Source organism: Lissotriton vulgaris, chromosome 7, assembly GCF_964263255.1.
Source record: "Lissotriton vulgaris chromosome 7, aLisVul1.2, whole genome shotgun sequence".
Classification (NCBI taxonomy): Eukaryota; Metazoa; Chordata; class Amphibia; order Caudata; family Salamandridae; genus Lissotriton; species Lissotriton vulgaris.
In genome coordinates this window covers 995,326,712-995,350,506 of record NC_141695.1, presented here as the reverse complement: position 1 = coordinate 995,350,506, position 23,795 = coordinate 995,326,712, and the positions used below count along the sequence as shown (strand labels likewise).

The 23,795-nt window shown below is 44.5% G+C and overlaps 1 protein-coding gene across 1 annotated transcript in view; it reads right to left on the bottom strand.

The window, feature by feature from the left end:
* RARS1 (arginyl-tRNA synthetase 1) overlaps positions 1-6,701 on the bottom strand; it is a 209,097-nt gene extending 202,396 nt beyond the window's left edge. The window contains exon 1 of the mRNA XM_086931412.1: positions 6,211-6,701. Coding sequence (XP_086787538.1) covers positions 6,211-6,255 — 45 coding nt within the window. The 5' untranslated portion in view covers positions 6,256-6,701. The remainder of the gene's footprint in view (positions 1-6,210) is intronic.
* Between the last annotated feature and the right edge of the window lie 17,094 nt (positions 6,702-23,795).

Here is a 23,795-nt window from a genome sequence, read left to right as displayed (position 1 = left end):
TCACCCCAAATCTCTGGCTGGCACACTGTTGAGTGGGTCGCAATCCGTAAAACCAGAACTTTCCCTACCAGTGGCAGTACGCTGAAGCTTGCCGCCCCTTCACTGTGTCGCCCCTATGCGCTCCAACTTTGTACTTGTCCGACCACCTGGATCAGCCAAGCACCACACCTGGTGGGGTGGTCGAACAGCTACACAGCGCCCCAGAACTCACCCAGCATCACCAGGTTTCCGCTTGGGCCCTCCGGTTCATGGAACCCCACTTGCCTGTCCTTAAAATAGTACCTGGGTCACTGCGCCACAGCCCGTCTTTCCCACCGGGGGCGCAGGCGTCAAGCAAACCTCCAGCAAACATACAGCAAACTTCATTAAGGACTGGCGGTCTCAGCCGGCTCGCCAGACTCCAACAGTGCCGCAGGAGCACAGTGGGGTGCCCTCGCTCTCCTCAGGCAAACGATGATCGCGGCCGCAGCAGTCAGAGGTTACAATGAGCGCGAGCCTTCCAACACAGCTCAGTGCAGTTCCGCTGGCCGGCTCCCCACCTACTGTTCTCCGGGGCTCTTCTGCGAGATCACTCCTGGAAGTGGGCCATCCGGTCGACCCCAACGCAGCTCACGGGCCTCTGGTATGCGTGAGCGCCTCGGGCTAAAGTTGTGCTGCAGCCGTCCTTCACCCAAGGAGCTCCAACCCACGCAGCTGGACTGTCCTCCGCAGGGGCGCACCGCTCACTTCAAGAACGGGCTACAGTCTCGGAGAACAGAGCATTCTGATCCCTGCTTCCCAGGATATGCCTAGGGACACTCCATGCACAGCAATAGCCCTCCAATCATGCGGTTTAATAAAGGATCAGTTCTCGGCCGGCAGAGAGCACACAGCAAGCAGCCATCTTGCAGCACGGCAGACCATGCCCCCCCCAGGATGGCAGAGGTAATTGACTACGTTCTAGACCCTGACCAGAGGGGATTTGTCCCAGGGCAACAGCTGAATGAGCTTACTTATCTTCTGATTGATGCCACTGAACTAGCAGGTATCGAAAATTCTCCACTGACTGTAGTGGCACTGGACGCAGCCAAAGCATTGGACAGGGTCCATTAGGGTTATCTCTGGGAAACTCTCAGGAGTTTCGGACTGTCCATAATATGATAAGGACAATACAAAACCGGTAGAAGGCCCCTGTTACTAGAGTACTTGAAATGATGAATTATCAGAATATTTTCAGATTACTAAAGGCACAAGGCAACATTATCCTCTTCCACCTTCTTTTTAATCTCTATTTAACCACATCCCTGCTGACCGTATCCTTCTCCTGTGCTGGGCCATAATAAAAACGGGTGTGGTCATGACTAGCTCAGCTCGTCATGAGCACAGGAGCACTGTGCCTCACGACGAGCTGAGCTCGTCATGAGTATAGAAGGTGATATAGAACCTTTTGCCCAACAGATTAGATCAGATCCTATTATCGTCCCATTTAAGATCTCTGAGCTGGAGGTCAAACTAGCACTATATGCGTACGATATGTAACTATATATTGATAACCCGCAATTGGCAATATCTAGAGTAATTAAGTTGGCTGAGGACGTTGGAAAATATAAGGCTACTTGGTTAACGAGGACCAAATAGAAATCATGTCAAGGAACACGGATAGTACTACCTAGAGGGTAGAGACATAGATGAGGTATTTGGGCGTCCAAATAGTTTAAAAGCTTCAAGACATCCCTTTTGTTAACATGAAAAGAGTAAGCCATGCAAAAGAGAAGCTCCTGGAGAGATGGAGCTACTTACCATTATCAATCTATGGTAGAGTTAAGATGGTCCTTCTCCCTAACATTACATTCCTGAAAATTCTATAACTCTTTCATTTCCAGAGGAGCTTATGTGTAAATTACAGGGAAAAATAAGACGCTTTATATGAGCATAAAAAGGGATCAGAATAGCATGAAAGAAGCTCAGAGGAAAGTTGGAAGCGAGAGGCTTGGCTTTGCCAGATTTTCTGATTTACTACCAATTAAACCAGAAAACTCTCCAATAGGCAGATTGTATGGGAAAAGGCTAAGAAACCTGGAAGAGAATCATTTCTTGTATAAATATGGATATCCAAAATATTTTTAAAAATTCAGGCTGAAGGTGTTGATGGCAGCATTAACAACATCGGTCTTTTTTAGAAATAGATTTAACTGCCCATATTACTCGTCCTCAGCCCCTACTATTTGGAATTCTCCCGGTGCACCAGAATGTTAGGATGACCAGTTAAACTGCCCCCTGATACGAGCAGAGCTGAACTATTGGGCGGATTTGAAAGCGGATCAAGATTGGTGGGTTGGCAAGAACTGGCATAGTGCTTTAGGAATCAGCTTACAAGATTCAAGTACTACCAGCTACTCTTGTGGTAGGAAACTCAGGAGTGGGTACAGGAGGGGGAGGGTAAGTGGGTGGAATGGGTAATGAATGATGGTCCATTAAAAGAGTCAGGGCTTGCTGCTATGCAATTCCAAAGTGCTCTGTTAGGGGGCAGTGTAGTCGAGCAGCCTCAGACTTAACACAGACGACAGTAAGACATTTGAAAATTCACACAATGATTAATAAATGACAACGAGACTCAAGATGAGATCCACACCAATTTATAAAAATAGCAAGCCTCTTTATATATGTTTAGGCATCAGGGAAAATTCTTCAGGTAAGTCTGCTTTTAAATATAAATTATTTTCACTTTAAAAAGTGGGCACGATAAAATTCTGAGTTCTACTATGTTATCCAACGGAAGGAAGAACAAGTTCCCAAACAGGTATAGTATTGAGACTTACAGGACCAATCTCCAGGAGGTAAGGTGAGTGGTGGGCAAGGTCCAAAGCAGCACCAACAATACACTACCAGCAGGACGAGGGCAGCCGGGTACAGGGTGCAAATCAGCATTGAGGTCCAATGCTTTTCAATGGGATCCGTCTCTGTAAAAGAGGCTGCAGGGTCTGAATAGGAAGCCAGTCAGGAGTCATCAGCAAATAGGCTCAAGCCTTGTGGCGCTCAAGGAAGGGACATACCTTTGGTCCTCTTCTCCAAGGCCCAGGGGCGACTGGTGCAGAGGAGACTTTAGGCGCCATTTTTTTTTATTTATTGGAGCAGTCACGGAAGAGGGGAGCCTAAGTGCAGAGGCTGCAGGCAATGTCAGGGAGTCTAGGAGGGGTGAAACCACGATGAACTCGAGGTCTGGAGGGCTGGAGAACCTTGTTGGCACTGTTAGCCCACTTCAACTCGGGCTGGAGGCAATCGAGCAGTGGCTGTTTTCAGGTGTCAGGTTCTAGTGGTCCCAAAGGACTCAGCGTCTTCTGCTTTGGAGTTCTAATGAACAAGTCAGCTGTTATAGGAAGGACTTTGAGTCTTTTTCAAAGGCAGCCAGTCCTCCCAAGTTTCTGAAGTCAACAGGTGCAGGACAAGTAGACTATGGTGCAGTTTTCGATGAAGGCTGCATACAGGCTGGCGGGGATGGGGCCATGTCAGGTGCTCTCTTTATTCTTCTCTGCCTATGCAGCTCTTTGGTGCCCTCTCTCTTTGTAGGTTCTCATGGTCTGATCTCTAGTGTCAGACACTTCCCTAAATATTGAATGTAGGGGTATTAGAGTAGTGTAGAGTAGCCAATAGGATTCTGACCCTTGGGGTCACTTCGCCCCCTATATGACCACTTCCTGTGGGAGGTGGGCATAACCCTTTCCCAGAATTCCTAGGTATGCCATCACAAAGATGGCTCATTCTGAAAATGTGCGTCCACCTCGCAGTTAGCCCACCTTAGTTGTGGTTCTAACCTGGGGGTAGCACACCTACCTGGAAGGCTAGGTCTTCTACTTGTCTAGGGTTCAAGTAGGCTCTGGACGGGGGGTGGCTTCCTCTCTGGGAGGGGAGCCATATTCGCATTCCAAAGGCAGTAGCTCCTTAGAAGCTCACCAGCCCAAGGAGACTAATCAGTAAATCATCCTGTGTGAGGGGGTGTTACACCCTCTTCTCAGACAGGCTTTTGTTCCTAACCTCCTGAGAGCAAAAGTCTTTCACCCAAGGAGGTCATAAACTTGTCTCAGGTGGCAAGCTGGCAGAATCCAGTCAGCAAGCCCATCAGAGGCTGGTAGATTTTCAGGGGGCACCTTTAAGGTGCCTTTAGCGTGTATGCACTGATACATCCCACACTGGCATCATTTTCACTAAAGGCATCATGGAGCTGGAGGAACTCGTTTTCAACAGTGTCCCGAACATGGTTTAAGGTGGCTTCCCTGGTCATTTGCACTGGCAGCAATAGGGATGACCAGCGCCGGGGCATATCAGCTGATGCTGACATACCATCACATGTAATATTAAGTACTCTGCCTTAGGGCTACCAGGCCTCCTGCAGGGATGATTTACAAATATCATATGCAGTGGTAGGGGACATAGTACACAGGGGTATGTGACGTCAATATTTTCACTTTTCTTTGCATTAAGACACGCAGCATGAAATGGCAGTCTTGCACGTTCTTGGTGTGGGGTCCCTTGGGGAGGCAACATTAATGCTACAGCCCTTAGGGTACCCTCTTTAGTACCTCAGGCCTTAGGTACCAGGGTAATATTTACTAGGGAATTACAGAGGGTGCTAAAAAAATTCCAATTGGGGGAACAATTGTTCGGTTTTGGGAAAGAGCACTGGCACTGGGCACCTGGTTAGGGGGGACCCAGTGCACTGTCAGTCTGAATCACATCATGTACTCGGGAAAAAAGTGGGGGCACCCTGTCAAAAATGAGATGAGCAATAAAGATGCAATTAAATCTTATTTGTATCTTGTCACATTTGCTGCTGTTCAAAGACAGAGGCCAAAGGTCAGGTATGTCGTACAAAATGCTGCTTAATTTACCCCAGAGACTGGCATCTACTTTTCTTTCTCTAACTGAAAAGTTAGAGAATTTTGTAAACTGAATTGACTCACGATAATGCTGGGGTAAAGGGAATGTGAAAGGAAAGGCTGTAGGGTGTCAGTTTTTCCTAACACACAACATGTAAATAGCTTTGTGGTATCCTTAGAATGTAGGTGCTCGTGCATCCTTGTGTGAACTCGAGTGCTATTATGTCATTTGCTTTCTTGTGTTCTGGCTCCAGCATTTGGTGTTTAGCCAGTTAACGGTTGGAGCCAGGCTGCGAGGAAGCAAGTGGGTGTCCTGCCTCCTTAACCCCTGTACTTATCTAAATAAAGTTCTTACTTACCAGGAGGCTCCTAAATTGTCTCCCGATAATGCTGGTGTACATGGAATGTGAAAGGACAGGCTGTAGGACGTCAGTTTTTCCTAACACACAACATTTAAATAGCTTGTAAAAGGAATGTACAACTATTTCAAAATATATATCAATTTAGTAAAGCAGAGATTTGGGGAATTCAGAAGTGTGATTAAAACAAAAATGGAATAGGTATAAAACAAAACTCTTAGTGGTGTGCAAATTATAAATATTTGCTGAAACCTTATGTTCACACAATATTATTATTCGACTAGACCTGCAGCTTTGGTAACCTTGTTATGACTTTGTGACATCACACAGGAAGTTTCTTCCACGGCCTGAAGAAACATGATCACATCACTTCCAGTTGATAGAACTGTAATTTCGCCCTGTGCCAGCACATACCATTCTCAAAACCAGCAGCATCATTTATAAAGCCTTTTCACAACCAGCGTCCCCTCCTAACTTATGGACAAGCTATCCATGTCCAATGGCTCTTGGCACACCTGTAGCCAGGCGTCTTCAGACCAGAGACTAAAAAGTGCCCACTCGAACATGACGAGGTTAATGACACCCAGCTATAGTGTAACTCCTTTCAGCGATAGGGGGTATCACACTAATTTATCCTCTGGTAACTCCTAAGCATTACACCCTTTCTTCCTCCCACCCTTTTTAAACCACCCCCATCCCTCCACGGTTTACATTTGGTTTGATCTGCATGTTAATGTATAAACAAATGTCGCTTATGTAAATCGCTCCAATACCAGTTGGTGAAGAGGCGCTATAAAACATTGTAAATAAATAAGATACATTTTATGAACGTTTATAAACAGTGTCAGTGTTTATAAACAGTGTCAGTGATAGAAGGGATCTGGCAGTGATTATGTGACACCATATGTAGCTGACCCTGCTTTAGGGTCTGCAATCTTTACTGTAGTAGGCAATTCACATGTATGATCAGTAGCCACAGGATAGGAGCGGTGGCTCACCTGCTGCTGCAGTCTAGCCCTGTATTCGGATACCTGGACATCCATCCTCAGCGCCGCTAAATCCCAAAAAGAACGAGCATGGAGCCGGCCCAGCACGTACTTCCTGCCCAAACAGACAGTTTCCTGCTGTCTATGGCAGCTTGCGAAGGCGACTGGACTTCAGCGCGGGTTCCGCTGCGTGGCAACTTCTTTCCGAAGCCGCAATGCCCCGCCAATGCAACTTAAAACAAAGGAAAAATAAAACTGCAAATATATTTTAAAAAAGTAAAATAAAAAACAAAATGATAGAGAAAGCTGACAAAAGAGCACTTTGAAGATCCTTTTCATAAGTATAAGGATGTCCCGTTTTCTAAAGCCAGAAAAGTATACAATAATATTTAAAACCGATTGAAAAGGTGCACATCTGTTTCTAAAGAAACATTATCAAATACTTTTTTTTACTGTGTTAAATGAGTGAAATATGTTAGAGCGCGCTCGTCTCTATCACCCAAGATGGCGGCGACGTTTAACCATTAAACCTTCTGGTCTTTCTTTTGTTTCTATTCCGTCTTAATACTTACGACATTGTGGAAAGGCACAGGTTTATGTAAAGAGAGCTATCCGGAAGATCTAGAAAAATATCCACCCTTAGAAAAAGCTTGAATTACTTTATTTCTATATAAAAGTTCAATCTTTTAAATATATTAATTCGAATGGTTATGAACAGAAAGAAGGACGACATTTTACAAATATTATTTATATGTTGCTCAAACTATACTTTTCGAAAACAGTGTCTGTCATTATGTTTCAAACAATGGCTTTGTTTAGACAAAGATGACGGAACATCGAGAAAGATAGGTAGGTGTCTTGCCTTTCGAGCTATCGGACGAAATGAATGAGGGATTATGGATTGGCCCTTTTAATTGGCTAGGCAACTGGGATTACGACAGTCAACTGCGTGGCATTTATCGCATAAATACCAGTGGTAGGTAGTGTTGCCAGATTGGGCTAACTCATCGGACCCACACGCTGTACTTGAGCGATATAAGTCACTTCACACCACTCCCTCATGGAGACGCTGTCCACAGTTTTGTACATTCAACTGCCTGCCAAAGGTACCTTAGTTGATCTTTGACCCACCTCCCTTTGTATTTGGAGGTGTCTGTTACCTCACTCCACGAGTTTTCGAGAGTCCTTTTGTTAAATCTGTTTTAAAATGGTAAAATAGAGAATGCATTTGCATCTAGGTATTTTTGTTCTTCAATTAAATCAATGCAGTTTAAAGCAATTCTTTCCCAAAATACAGACGCACTAAAAAAAGATAAACACACACAGCAATACACAATTAGTATTAGAGCATGTACTTTGACACACACGTGTGAAGAAACTTAGTCCACCAGAGCAACCCAAAAAAACATAGACAGCTATAATGTGTGCAAGGTCAGTTGTACATAAGCACACACATGCAGCCATTGTTTACAAAGAATCATCTAAAAATACACAAAGGTAGAACACGCACATAAACAGATAAAAAAATACAGACTACAAAAAGCAGAGAAATAGTTGGACACGGACAGATAAAGAATGCGACGCAGAATACTGCACATCCACACAGATACACACAAACAGCCGGTGTCTGAGTTCTCTTTGGCTCTCATACCAAGGGCAGGATTGGGGTCATTAAAGGATTGAACATTGCCAGATCTCTCCATTTTCAGATTGAGTCTGTGGGTGGAGGAGCGCCGCTGAGCCCTCGTGCCCCTAGGGCACTGAACCTGAAGGTACACAACTAGGAAGTGACCAGAAACTAAACTAATGGGCTAGCGAGCAGCGTGCACCCACACCTTTAACCCCTTCCCTGCTGCCGTCGCAAGCACTACCTCGCTGGTGCTACGAACGGCCGACGCAGCCCCGCCCACTCTACGGTACCGCCGCACTGCTGCGAAATAACGGCCGCGGTTAAGGTGTTAAAGGGATATATTTTAGAACAAGCATTTGCAATGCAATAGGGCTCGCATTAGTAAAGTTAGAGGTATTAGTATTGTAAATGACACATTTTTTATTTATGTTTTTGTTTTGAAAATAGCAAAATTAATAACTTTGTCATTTACAATGCCAATAGTGTTAACTTTTGCAAGCGTGACACCTATAGCATTTGTAATGCAATACGTGTTGTATTTACATGACTTAGATGTATTAATATTAAAAATAACAATGGGTTGTATTTTTTTCAATATTTAATACTTAAATAAAAGTTATTGTAATTTATAATGGCAATAGCTTAAACTTTTGCAAATAACTTTTTGGAAGATTATGTTTAGTGTATTTTATTGTGATGAAAATACAAGAACAGAAGTGAAATATTAAAAAAAAATTGTGACATTTGTAATAAAGTTTGAAACATTGAGAGAACAGTAGAGAATGGTTGAGAAGCACGGGGGCGAGATGGGGTTGCGAGACACGGAGGACGAATTAGAGGAAGGCAGAGATTTAGGAATGAAGGGGCAATAGAATATTTATTTATTTATTTATAGTATTTATAAAGCGCTCTGCAACCCTACGGGCATCCTGGCGCTGTGTGAATATAACTGAAAAGCTGTGCATCATGAGTAGAAGGGATGTCATTTGATTCTGGGCAGTTAGATTTTAGGAAAAAGCCATGTTTTTACCTTTTTCCGGAAGGCCATCAGTTCATCTGTTTTCCTGATGGCAGTAGGTAGTCTATTCCACAGATGAGCTGCCGCTATACTGAAGGCTCTGCCACCATAAGTGGCTTTCCTGATCCTGGGTATACTGATGAGGTTAGTAGAGGAGGATCGAAGGGTCAGAGTGGGTTCATACCATTTAAATTTATTTTGAAGTGGTCAGGGCCCATCCCATGCACTGCTTTAAAGACAGTGCATAGGGATTTAAAGAGGATCCTCTGGTGTACAGGCAGCCAGTGTAATTCAGCCAGTGCAAGGGTAGTGGAAGATCTTCGCCCTCGGGAGAGTGAACTTTTTGCTGCAGCCGCCTGGATGCTCTGAAGTCTGGAAATCAGGTAAGCAGGGGATTCCAGTAACAGAGCATTACAGTAATCCAGGTGGCTAAGAATGGTACTCCTGATTATGGTGGCTCTGACCTGTGTTGGTAAAAGGGGCAGCAGCTTTCGAAGTCCTCAGCATTAAAGCGAAACAACTGCACACCTGCTTATTGACATTGGTCTCTAGACTCCGACTGTCATTGAAACTGACTCCAAGATTCCTCACTGATTTCACTGGGGTTAGTAAATCCCCTGGCTCCAGAGGCCAGAAGTCAGTAGGCAGACTTCTAGTGATTCTACCTACTTTGCAATGCATTATTTCGGTGTTATCACTATTAAACTGTAGTGAGTTCTGATTTAACCAGGATGTCATTTCCAACATGCAGGTATGGAAGGTCTCGAGTGAATCTGCGTTGGCACCATCAAGAGAGATCATCAGCTGCGTGTCATATGCATAGTTGATCACGCTAATGCCGTGAGCCTTGATGATGCCCATCAGGGGTTGCATGTATACGTTAAAAAGTATCGGACTAATTGCAGACCCCTGTGGGACCCCGTGTGGAACTGTAACGAACTCTGACTGGTATGGAGGGATTGCTACTGCCAGCCATCTGTCCGTCAAATAGGAACAGAACCAGTCAAGCGCAACTCCCCCAATTCCAATGTTCTTCAGTCTTGTCAGCAGAATATCGTGACTCACCGTGTCTAATGCGGCGGACAGGTCCAGCAAGATTGAGATTGCTGATTCTCCCCTGTCCGCCCTCATTCGTAGGTCGTCCAGAACCATCAGCAAAGCTGACTCGGTTCCATGAGCTCATCTGAAACCGAATTGCTCCTCTTCAAGGATGTTGTTAGTTTCCAGGAAGAGGGACAATGACCTGCTGACCAGCCGCTCCATGATCTTAATTGGATATGGCAGGAGCGATATGGGTCAATAGCTTTTATGGCAGTTCGGGTCTAAATTTGATTTCTTCAATAGGGGGGTGACAACTGCCAATTTCCAGTCTTTAGGTACAGTACCAGTGTTAAGAGATTGATTACACAGCTGTTGAAGTACTGGAAAGAGTTCGTCCCCAAACTCCTTTACTATTTTGTGAGGTAGAGGGTCCAATGGGGATCCTGATGTTATATTGAGGGCTGTTTGTATGAACTCTTGTTCTGTCCCGGTCTCGAAATTCTCCAAGATGGCCTTTGGAATGGGGTGTCTTACATTTCCTTCGCTCTTCTCCCCATTCTCGATATTACTATTATACTGCGCTAGAGGGGTGGGGACATCCTTCATGCCCTCAATGATTTTAGTGATTTTTTCCTGAAAGAAGGACGCCAGAACGTCACATAGTTCCTGTGAAGGCTTGATTTGGCTATTAGCACATTCAGGATGGGATAGCTCTTTGACTATCCTGAAGATGTCACGTGATTTGTTGGAGCTGTTTAATATTATGTCTGCAAAATAGTTTGCTTTGGCTATGGTGATCTCTTTCTTATACTGCACAATTTGTGGTAATATCGTTCTCTAGATTAAACGAGTTCCCCACTTGACGGAAGTCAAACTTCCCTTCCTCTTTCCTTTTTAGCAGACCCTTCCAGTCACGGCTGATGAAGGTCCTAATCTGCGTGTTTGCTGGTCCTGTATTAACCAAGGTATGGATGTTGAATAATAGGAGATGGTGGTCTGACCATCCTACTGGTAGTATTGTTCCCATAGTAATGAGATAATAGAGGTGGGGGGGGCTACCCAGGAAGTTAGCAGGATAAAGATGGGCGATAACGGTTTGGGCGAGAAGCAGAGAGCTAGAGACAACAGCGAGATAAAGGGAGGATGAGAGACTGTGGGACAGAGAGAGGGTGAGAGGGTGCAGAGGAATACCAACGAGTGACTTGAGTAGAGAGTGACAGAGCGACGCAGACAGAGCAGAACAGGGAGAGACAGTGCAGAGAGATAATATGGGACTGCTAGGATTTTCAGCAGGCCAAGGGAGCGAAAGGGCAAAAACAGAGACCTCAGGAGAGAGGCGAAAAGGCATGAGAGAGATTGATCTCGGCAGTGAGAACACAATGCAACAGAGACAGCTAGAGAGGGAGAGAAAGGAGGACAGCGGGAGCAATGGAGAGAAAAGAGCGGAGGGTAATAGGGAGAGGCGGTAAAAGAGAGACAAGACAAGGCGCAAATGATAGCTCTTTACACCAACGCACCAAAATGAATGGCAGGCATGCACGTGCAGTCTGAAGGTCGTAGGTTCGAGCCCGAGTGCCCCTCCCAGCCTCTCATCCTTGTGAGGTCGGTAAACTTTGCACCATTCAGTTGTGTGATAAAACACCAAGCTCGTCTAGAATAGCAATAAATACTACTAAATGAAAAACCGTAAGGGTTAAAAAGAGATCATGCAATCCAGAGATGGAGAGACCCACGAGTAGGACAATGACACAAGAAGAAAGACTCTGGATAGACTCAGAGAGTAAAATCCCGCTCTCCGAAGCGGTGGTGTAGAAGGATGCCATTGGCCCTGGTGCATGGAAGCAACATGCTCCCTATGCTGATGTGGCAGTTAAATGCAACATTTATCCAGGTGCAATAGGTCCTGGTGTCACTGCACCAATGGTAGCTACGCCCCTGCTCCCAGAGGAGAAGCAGGGGAGGGGTCCAGCAACAGGGGATAGACGGATGGAAAGAGTCAAATATACTGGAAGGGGAAACGGAAGGTGGTAGTCAGATCAATACTTATTTGTATTATTATCTGTCTCGGTGGGTGCGTGGCATCTGCTCTGATAATGTTAAGAGCAGTCGCAAAGGCTACCGGGCATGCAAACCTTTCCTCCATTTTGAATTGTTGATCCGTGGCTTAGGGTGACTGATAGAGAGGGGTGAGAGCGAGACGGGGGAGGGGAGAGTTTGGGTAAAGGGGAAGAAGATTAGTTATGGGGAGAGGGAGGAGGAACAGTGGTTAGGGTGGGATAGGCAGATGGGAAAGAATAGGGCGAGCAGAGAGGCTAGAAAGATGGTTAAATGGGGGAATCGAGGAGTAGAAACCGGAAAAGAGGAGCGCTGACACAATGGGAAGAACAGAAAAGGCCTCAAGAGGGCATGGGTAAAAGAAGAAGGGAATAAAGAAAGAACACAAATGTGAACAAAGAAAGCACAACGGGTGGAAACGGGTGTGCAAAATCAGAGCTTTTTTCATGAAGGTTTGTGAAATTCCATGACAGAGTAAAAGGCGGTTTGCTGGTACCTTCTGTAGCTTTTTTTATGCAAAGGCACACCTCGCAATTGAGAAAACATGTCTCTCAGCAACATGCTTTTAGTGCGAATCAGTCTTCTGCTGGTATCTCGTGCAATTGTTTTTTTTTTTTTTTTAAGTTGACCGCTTACTCAACAAGCAACAGGAAACCAAGGCTCTAACTAGATGCAAGGGAGGAAGGGTGACGAGATGCATGGGGAGCAGCAGCCATTGATGTGCCGGCCGGCCATGCAGTGAATAATTAGGGGAGGAGAAATGCTGGCCTGAGGCCGAACGCAAAGCAACAGATGGCTTTGATGTGGAGGCAGGCGGCTCCGGCGGATAGAAGCGCGTTCACAAGACCTCATCTAAGTCTTGTGCACTTCTGAAAATCCGCATTAGTTTAACTCTTAGTTTCACCCCAATAGGGCTCGTCCTATTCATTCCTTGCGGAATGGAATAGGACGAGCCCTAAAAAGTATTCTCTCTCTGTCAACAAGTCCGCCTCACACCCCAAACCTTTCAAAGGGAAATATTTTAGAAAAAGCATGCACTCTGTCAACAAGTCCGCCTCTCTTTACTTGCACTGCTTGTCTTGAGGCACAAGCCTTGTTATCATGACGAAAAAGATACAATTCTCTTTCTCATGCCTATATGCTATATTCACCTCTATGGTAGGCTCAGGTTAAAAAGTGTGGGGGTGGGGTATAATTAGCACACGTGGTTTACAATGACGTCTCGGGAAGTAATGATGCTGTTGTGATTTATAATATTCCTTTGTTAAAATAGAACTTGTCTATTTAACAAAAGCAAGTTAACATAGCCACACAGTCATTTGAAAAGAAACCTTTTTGGCTTGTTTTGGCCCGTTTTACTTTCATTTGTGAATCACGTATATTTTCCACATATTATTATGAAATAGAGTGTAGAAACGGCTGAAAGAAGCACTATTTAAAAAAGATGCATGGAACTTGCTAGGACATCCTTAAACTGCGTTCAAAGAGTAACAACTTGATTAGCTGGGTGTATTTTTGGAGCAGTCTGACTTGCTATTAAATGAATGCATGTTTGTTTTCTGCTGGTGTTCTTCATCCAGCTTCAAAGCACACAAGCGCATTTGAAGTTAAATAGGCGATATAAGGGTTAATGGCATGGCTATCTTCTCAGAGGAGAGATTCACAGCCTCACGAATAAAGAGTATGCCACCAGTGGGAAAGGGGATTAAAGAGACCCCAAGGCCAGATTTCACACCAATCCATGGTGTTTACAAATACAAGTTGCTGCAGTGCTGGGACACAAAGTGACGCCTCTTCGTCTCCTTCTGCCTCAGAGGACGGAATCCTCTCTCTAAAACAAGCATCGATCTCTTAGCTTTATGGGGCCATGTGTTTCTAATAAACGTGGAGGCGCGCACTTCCTCTGACCTCTCAAAGTAAAAAAATCTTAACGAAACCCAGATTTTTTTCCTTCAAAAGGTCGGGGGCAGTACACTCCTCCACACTAATTAGAAACACATGGCCCCATAAAGATAAGAAAGTGCTTGCGACAGCAGCAAATCAGGCGACCCAGTTCGGTTCGTAGGGGAAAGGGCATCAACAAACAACCCTAATTTCCAATGGCAGGCCACCGTTTAGCATAAACGGGGATGCCAGCCAATGAAAATGAGGGGCGGGGCTTCAAGTCCCCTTCTCAAATCTACTCTCCTACAAAATCTCTCGCCCAGCGAGCAGAGCTTTGCACTGCAACGCCAGGCGAGACCGGAGAAGCATTAGGCTGAACGGCCAGATCTGCCGATTTTGAAGCTGGTGAAACAGGTTGGTGTCAGGCAGGAGGGTCAAGCATCCTTTGATTCTGGGCAAATCATTTAATCTTCCCATGCTTAAAAAAACAGAAAACATTAATATGTCTGTCTGTTATACAACTGGTGCTCATTTAAAGCGCTCTGACACCTACTGGTCGAGTTTGTGCTATATAAAACAACGTGGGGGGGGGGGCGCAATGGCAAAGCCAAAAAGTCTTGTCTGTGCAAAAACTAACAGCTTTGCCAATAAATGTTATGGAGAGAAGAAGGCCGACTTCACTTCTTATAGGTTTCTAGGGTGACCAACCATCTGCTTACCTGCTTGGTACTGCTAAGGATTGTTGGACTGCGAGCATTTCACGGCGGATTTGCTCTTCCTTCAGCCCTTCGTCGCCACTCCTCGCGGAACCCGCTTCGCGGGTCCCGCTTCACCTGCGGAATTGCTGGACTGCGCTGATTGAATTGTGCTGTGGACAGTGTTGGAAGTAGGACACGAACTGCCCAAATTCAACTTTGGGGCGGCGGTGGGTGCAGGGCTGCGAGCGAGGGCAGGCGCAGGACTCCAAGTCCCAGGAGCGCCTGACCCTCTGCATTACCATCAGCTGCAACGCTCTCCCTGCTGGCTCCTCCCCCGCCTCAGCGCTGCTAAAACCTGTGTGCCTGAGTTTCTCGCTGGATTGCTTACCTGTTTGGTACAGCTAAGGATTGTTGGACTGCGAGCATTTCACGGCGGATTTGCTCTTCCTTCAGCCCTTCGTCGCCACTCCTCGCGGAACCCGCTTCGCGGGTCCCGCTTCACCTGCGGAATTGCTGGACTGCGCTGATTGAATTGTGCTGTGGACAGTGTTGGAAGTAGGACACGAACTGCCCAAATTCAACTTTGGGGCGGCGGTGGGTGCAGGGCTGCGAGCGAGGGCAGGCGCAGGACTCCAAGTCCCAGGAGCGCCTGACCCTCTGCATTACCATCAGCTGCGACGCTCTCCCTGCTGGCTCCTCCCCCGCCTCAGCGCTGCTACAAATCTCCTTCTAGGCGCCGCGGCGCGGGAGCGCGCCGGGAGAAGCCCGGGACAAGGGCGGGACCGTCTGAGGCCGTCAGAGGCCGAAGTAGGCTGGGCTGGGCCCCATCCCTTTGACTTTCTTTGTAATTAGTAGTATTTAGTTTGTCAATCTTCCTTCATATAGCGGTTTAGTCCTATCAGGGTTGTATTGTGTCTTTTTGCTTTGTAAATCCTATAGTATAGCATCTTTCCTAATTTACACATGACGGCAAAAAAACTTCGTTCTGGTCGCGTCTTAGTGGGGAGATCGGGTTCCAAAACAAAATCGAACCCTTTACGTAATAAAATTACGTCTTCAATGCAACTGAAAGGCCAATGTCAGCTTTTTAATTTATGGGATAAAGGGAAGGACAAGTCTGTAGAGATGCATCTCTCCAGTGAAGCTTTAGAGAATAATGTTCCTGAGCCAGCTAACACTGTTAATAAGGGTAACTCTAGTCTGGGCTTGGTTCCTGGCCAGTCTCATTTTACACCTTTCAGTCCTGAAACAGTGAGGGGTTTACCTTTGGTATCCACTGATTCACAACTGAAATTGAAGCCACCTCACGAGACCTTGGGATGTAATGTTCAGAAATTTGACATTACCATCCCCCCTCAAGCTTCTCTCATGGCAGCTCCTAAAGCCATAGAGAATACTAGTATTTCTTCAGTTTTGCCAACTAATTCTGCCATTCCAGAGGGTGATTTTACATTACCAGATATTGATTTAATAGCTCATAAAGATTTGTTGAGACCTTCTCAGGTCAATCCCAGGGCTAATTCCAATACTAACGAAGTTATAACAATTTTGAGTTCTTGTCCTCTTAGTAGTACCCCCTCAAACAAATTAGATTTTTCCCTAGCTCAGTTAAATTTTACTTCCTGTTCTGGCCCCAATTTGAACAATTTACCTGAGAGTTCTCCAAGTATTAACGGGAAGCTAATTTCCAATTCATTATCTTCTTTGGAATCTTTAATATCTTCTATTCTGAGTCTACTTGAAAAATTTGTTGGAGCTCGGAGTGTATCTTTGACACTGTAACTCAAATCCTAAGAGTACTTTTGAAGAATAAGAGCGGGTCAGTGTCTGAATGCCTTTCAATGCCCGCTACTCCCTTGGAGATCCCTAATAAGAGATCCCCGAGTGGACAAGCAATATTAGACCCAGTTCAAACGTTACCTAATCCGGAAGGTCTGAAAATAAACAATCCAGTAGCTATATCAGCTGACCCTAAGGTTTTCAAGGCGGCTTCGGCCGGAGCTAATTGCATAGTTACCCACAATGACGAGATAGTTGTAGTATCTGCTTCCCCTGTTATTCAAAATTTGGAAACTCCCTCTCTTTTTCCTATATTCTCGTTACAGACAAAAAAAGAGGAGGAGGCCTTTACAGATTCTCCAGGAAATGTTGAAAAAACGGTTCCCCTAAAACAAAAAAAGAACAGAATAAAAAAGAGAAAACCCATTCGAAGATTTTCTAAAAAAAGACAGAGGAAACTCCTGTTTGAAAAAAGTTTGGAACCAATACTAGAAAATTCCTCCCAGACTGAGCAGTCCTTTGCTACACAGGAAGATATGATTGCTTCTCCTAAGGTGGATTTAACACCCACAGGATTGGGTCCTATAAGTTCTACTAACCCTTTCCTTCCTAATGTTTTATTACCCTCTGCCAATCCTCTTCCTTCCTCTCTTAATCCTTCAGCAAGGCCTTTTCAAGATTCATCCACAATTGCAGTTATTCCTCTGGTGCCTCCTAGGGAAAAAATAAATGTAGATACTTTTTTCTTGATTTTTCGCCCTTATTTGATACTGATTTAATTCTAAACAGATCTGCCTTACTTATCTGCTTTCAAGAGATTGAAGGCCTAAAATTAATTCAAACGTCTGACTTGGATGTGGTATTTCTTCTTAACACTTCAGTAGGGAGAACAACAAGGGTGAAATTTCAGTCTAAGGTGGTGCTAAATCATATCTTACAGTGGGCTGAGGAATTACAAATCAGAGGGATAGATGTTACTCCATACTTCGGGGAAAAACGAAGTCAAAGTGCTCTCTCCAATTTGTCATCTTCCTCTAATATTAATTTGATGCCTGCTGATTGGTCCGCTGTCAGATCTGAGGACTTAAAAATATGTGTGTCTAGAAATGAAAGGCAAGTTCTGTATAAAACCCCCCCTCCTCTTAAACAAACTTTGAAGGACGATTATTCTAAATGGAGTTGGTTACCAGGAGTTCTATCGAGTAAATCTTCTTCCTGCCCTAAACCGCCCTCAAATTTTTAACAGAGACTTGAAGTTCATTTCTTGGAATACTGCAGATTTTAAAGATCATAAGGAAAAATTATGTTTCTTGCGTTCCCTGGAGGCAGACATAATTTGTCTACAAGAAACGTGGGTGGAAGGTAAACTTATACTAGAAAAAGAGTACTTTGTCCTAGAAGATAGTGCAATCCCTTCCAGGAGAGGTCATGCGAAGGGAGGAATAGCATGTCTGTTATCAAATAGAATCAATTGGAACTATTCTCATTATCTTGATCCAGGGAAATTATTCCAGGCAATAACTTTAAAAAATGTATTTAATGATTGCCCTAATAGATCACTTGTTTTGATAAATACTTATATTCCCCCAAACTGCTGCTTCAATGATGGTTTAAAAACACTCTTCTCTTTTTTAACTAAAATTATGGACACTACCCCTTCCCCTTATGTATTAGTATTCGGGGATCTGAATTGTAACATATCTAATTGTGGACTTGACTTGTTTAGAAACAAACTTAGGGAAGAGTCTCTGAGTATACCCCAGGCCCAGTTCCCGCCTAAAGTCAAATCTAATAAAAGAGGTAAACTAGTTCTAGAAGGTCTACATAAAGTGGATTGTCTAATAGTAAATGGGAGACTTCCCTCTGATACCCCGGCAGCTTTTACGCATAATTCAAATAAGGGAAACTCTATTATCGACTATGTGATTGCAGATTATGCTTTCTTTTCCTTGTTGAAAGACCTTTATGTTATTGATACTAATCTTAGTGACCATAATGCGTTGATGCTCACAGTTTCCCTTAGTCCACCAATGGCGGACTCTTGGAGCATCGATACGGATATGGTGAATTTTGACTCTAACTCAGGGAAATGTTTTTGGAATTTCCGTTCCTTTGAGAGCTTGTTGACGCTCTTGATCTCTACTGTGGAGAATTTATTCCTCTGGGAAGGGAGAGAACTGTTAGGATTTGCTGATTTTTTAGAGTTAGTAATTTCTATAGCTAAAAAGAAATCCATTGTCAAAAAACCCTTAGCAGTCCCCCAATCACTTCGGGCATTAAACATAGAAATAAATAAAGTAATACGGGGGCAATATTTATCATTTAGTCAGGAAGCCAACCATAAGTTAGCACTTCTAAAAAGAAGGAGATCCAGGCTTAAGGCCTGTTTAAAACGAAATAAGGAAGACTCAGTATGGATTCAACTTAGGGAAACTTCATATAACGGCCAAGCCAAGACATTCTGGTCATTAATTGGCAAAGGCTGTGGTACTAGAGTCAGTCCTACGCCTATTGCCATTGAGGAACAGATCTGGGTCCAATATATTGAGAATTTGTACAGTAATAATAATTTACAATTATACAATGTTGTAAATTATGTTGACTCGCGTGTATATGATCCTCCATCTGAAAAGGAAATTGAATTTGCTATTAAGAACATGCGCTCCTCTGGTGCGATGGGACCAGATGAAGTTCCCATCTCTGTATTAAAACAACAGAGTGAGCTATGGAGCAAAATCCTTTTTCCCGTGTTTAAATCTTGCTTTTCTAGCGGAATAGTCCCCCCTTCCTGGAAAGGGAGTATCCTTGTTCCTTTATATAAAAAAGGGGCAAGAGACCTTCCTCAAAATTATCGTCAAATTGCTTTACTTGATGCCATCGGTAAGGTTTTCGCAAAATGTATTCTCACTTTAATTAACAAATGGGTAACTGAGTTCAAAATTCTGCCTTTTGAACAAACTGGTTTCAGGCAAAAGCACGGAACGTTAGACAATTTGACTGCACTTCAGGTTATTACGGAAAAATATGTGAAAGTTCGTGGTGGGCATGTATATGGTGCTTTTATTGACTTCTCCACTGCATTTGATAAAGTGGATAGAACATTGCTGTGGAGAAAGCTATTTGGTTTAGGGATGCCACCTTTTCTCATTAAATTAATCTGTGCCCTTTATTCAGACACCTGGTGCAGAGTACTGCTGGGAGGTGAAAGAGGCTTATCTAGAATAATACCCACATCCAACGGGTTAAAGCAAGGTTGCCTTTTGGCTCCTTTGCTTTTCTCACTTTACACAGTTGATCTACCTCTAGCGCTCTCAGCATGCTCCGTTATTGCCCCGACGTTGGGGGGCATTCCGATTGCATGCCTCATGTATGCAGATGATATTTTGATCCTCGATCTTACCCCGAAGGGCCTGAATAATCGCCTGCAAGCTCTGTATGAATACGCTGGAAACCATTATCTGTTGATAAATACTGCAAAAAGCAAAGTGATGTGCATGGCTGGAAGGAAGAAACCTAAATTTCCTAACTTTCCATGGGTAGTAGGGGGTCAAAAATTGGAAAATGTGAGTTCTTATACCTTCCTTGGTAAAATTGTCACGAGTAATTTAAGCGAGAAAGCTCATATGGACAATAATTCCCAGAAGGCCATCTCGCAGGGAAAGAGTTTGGTATCCTTGTATAAAGCCACAGGTAGAAGGCATTTTTCTATTTTACTGGATGTATTCAGAGCAAAAGTACCTGCCTCCCTACTATACGGAATAGAGTTAATTGACCAAAAAAATTGGAGCTTCTTGAATTCCTCGGAAGGAAAAATTTTACGTAGTTTATCATCCGTTAGCACAGCAAATTCAACTGCTTCCTTAAGACAGGAACTCGGCTTACGCAGTAGCTGGGTTCAAGGTTTGGCCGGTATCATACGCTGGGTTGCAAGTCTTGCAAAGAGTGAGCCTAATACCTTAAGACATCTCATAAAAAATGAATTGCTGGGAAACTTTAATAACTATTCTTTGATTGTAAAAAATTTCAGATATGCTGTGGGTCTATTGCGTTTAGATAAAGATGCTCTATTTTCTTTATCTTCCTATCAGTTAAAAACCCTTTTGAAGTCCTCCACGTGGGAACTTGGGTTTAGACTGGATAGAGATTTCCGGTTGTTGAAAAAAGGCTGTACTCCTGTTATTGAGTCCTGTCTGCTGAGGAAAGCTCAATCGTACACTCAATGGAACATTCCTCACAGCGTTAGACGCTTAGTGTTTTTAGTAAGACAGGATTTGCTTCCGTTGAAATCTCTTTATTCCAGATGGTATGGCCATTCAGCGGTCTGTGATTTTTGTCAGATGTATGACCAGGATTTGGTTCATGTCATTTTCGTTTGTCCAGCTCTGATTTTTTTTAGTCGAAGATGGTTAAGACCAATTTGCCTACAACTCAACATTTTGTCAGCCTCTGCTTTTCGGGCGGCTATGATTAATCCGCCAAATGAAATGTTTTGTTTTAAACTGTACAAATTCTTCAAATGTTTTTTGGATCTGTATTAAGATGGTAATTTATAAACTGTTGTGTATTTGATACTATTGCATGGTCGACATTTTACGTTTAATGCTTTTTGTATGCATATTTTATGTCTTTTATGTGGACCTCGTAAAGAGTTCCGTTATCATAATAAATAAAACTTGAAAACTTGTATGGCTATCTTCTCAGAGGAGAGATTCACAGCCTCACGAATAAAGAGTATGCCACCAGTGGGAAAGGGGATTAAAGAGACCCCAAGGCCAGATTTCACACCAATCCATGGTGTTTACAAATACAAGTTGCTGCAGTGCTGGGACGCAAAGTGACGCCTCTTCGTCTCCTTCTGCCTCAGAGGACGGAATCCTCTCTCTAAAACAAGCATCGATCTCTTAGCTTTATGGGGCCATGTGTTTCTAATAAACGTGGAGGCGCGCACTTCCTCTGACCTCTCAAAGGAAAAAAATCTTAACGAAACCCAGATTTTTTTCCTTCAAAAGGTCGGGGGCAGTACACTCCTCCACACTAATTAGAAACACATGGCCCCATAAAGATAAGAAAGTGCTTTGCGACAGCAGCAAATCAGGCGACCCAGTTCGGTTCGTAGGGGAAAGGGCATCAACAAACAACCCTAATTTCCAATGGCAGGCCACCGTTTAGCATAAACGGGGATGCCAGCCAATGAAAATGAGGGGCGGGGCTTCAAGTCCCCTTCTCAAATCTACTCTCCTACAAAATCTCTCGCCCAGCGAGCAGAGCTTTGCACTGCAACGCCAGGCGAGACCGGAGAAGCATTAGGCTGAACGGCCAGATCTGCCGATTTTGAAGCTGGTGAAACAGGTTGGTGTCAGGCAGGAGGGTCAAGCATCCTTTGATTCTGGGCAAATCATTTAATCTTCCCATGCTTAAAAAAACAGAAAACATTAATATGTCTGTCTGTTATGCAACTGGTGCTCATTTAAAGCGCTCTGACACCTACTGGTCGAGTTTGTGCTATATAAAACAACGTGGGGGGGGGGGCGCAATGGCAAAGCCAAAAAGTCTTGTCTGTGCAAAAACTAACAGCTTTGCCAATAAATGTTATGGAGAGAAGAAGGCCGACTTCACTTCTTATAGGTTTCTAGGGTGACCAACCATCTGCTTACCTGCTTGGTACTGCTAAGGATTGTTGGACTGCGAGCATTTCACGGCGGATTTGCTCTTCCTTCAGCCCTTCGTCGCCACTCCTCGCGGAACCCGCTTCGCGGGTCCCGCTTCACCTGCGGAATTGCTGGACTGCGCTGATTGAATTGTGCTGTGGACAGTGTTGGAAGTAGGACACGAACTGCCCAAATTCAACTTTGGGGCGGCGGTGGGTGCAGGGCTGCGAGCGAGGGCAGGCGCAGGACTCCAAGTCCCAGGAGCGCCTGACCCTCTGCATTACCATCAGCTGCGACGCTCTCCCTGCTGGCTCCTCCCCCGCCTCAGCGCTGCTAAAACCTGTGTGCCTGAGTTTCTCGCTGGATTGCTTACCTGTTTGGTACAGCTAAGGATTGTTGGACTGCGAGCATTTCACGGCGGATTTGCTCTTCCTTCAGCCCTTCGTCGCCACTCCTCGCGGAACCCGCTTCGCGGGTCCCGCTTCACCTGCGGAATTGCTGGACTGCGCTGATTGAATTGTGCTGTGGACAGTGTTGGAAGTAGGACACGAACTGCCCAAATTCAACTTTGGGGCAGCGGTGGGTGCAGGGCTGCGAGCGAGGGCAGGCGCAGGACTCCAAGTCCCAGGAGCGCCTGACCCTCTGCATTACCATCAGCTGCGACGCTCTCCCTGCTGGCTCCTCCCCCGCCTCAGCGCTGCTACAAATCTCCTTCTAGGCGCCGCGGCGCGGGAGCGCGCGGGAGCGCGCCGGGAGAAGCCTGGGACAAGGGCGGGACCGTCTGAGGCCGTCAGAGGCCGAAGTAGGCTGGGCTGGGCCCCATCCCTTTGACTTTCTTTGTAATTAGTAGTATTTAGTTTGTCAATCTTCCTTCATATAGCGGTTTAGTCCTATCAGGGTTGTATTGTGTCTTTTTGCTTTGTAAATCCTATAGTATAGCATCTTTCCTAATTTACACATGACGGCAAAAAAACTTCGTTCTGGTCGCGTCTTAGTGGGGAGATCGGGTTCCAAAACGAAATCGAACCCTTTACGTAATAAAATTACGTCTTCAATGCAACTGAAAGGCCAATGTCAGCTTTTTAATTTATGGGATAAAGGGAAGGACAAGTCTGTAGAGATGCATCTCTCCAGTGAAGCTTTAGAGAATAATGTTCCTGAGCCAGCTAACACTGTTAATAAGGGTAACTCTAGTCTGGGCTTGGTTCCTGGCCAGTCTCATTTTACACCTTTCAGTCCTGAAACAGTGAGGGGTTTACCTTTGGTATCCACTGATTCACAACTGAAATTGAAGCCACCTCACGAGACCTTGGGATGTAATGTTCAGAAATTTGACATTACCATCCCCCCTCAAGCTTCTCTCATGGCAGCTCCTAAAGCCATAGAGAATACTAGTATTTCTTCAGTTTTGCCAACTAATTCTGCCATTCCAGAGGGTGATTTTACATTACCAGATATTGATTTAATAGCTCATAAAGATTTGTTGAGACCTTCTCAGGTCAATCCCAGGGCTAATTCCAATACTAACGAAGTTATAACAATTTTGAGTTCTTGTCCTCTTAGTAGTACCCCCTCAAACAAATTAGATTTTTCCCTAGCTCAGTTAAATTTTACTTCCTGTTCTGGCCCCAATTTGAACAATTTACCTGAGAGTTCTCCAAGTATTAACGGGAAGCTAATTTCCAATTCATTATCTTCTTTGGAATCTTTAATATCTTCTATTCTGAGTCTACTTGAAAAATTTGTTGGAGCTCGGAGTGTATCTTTGACACTGTAACTCAAATCCTAAGAGTACTTTTGAAGAATAAGAGCGGGTCAGTGTCTGAATGCCTTTCAATGCCCGC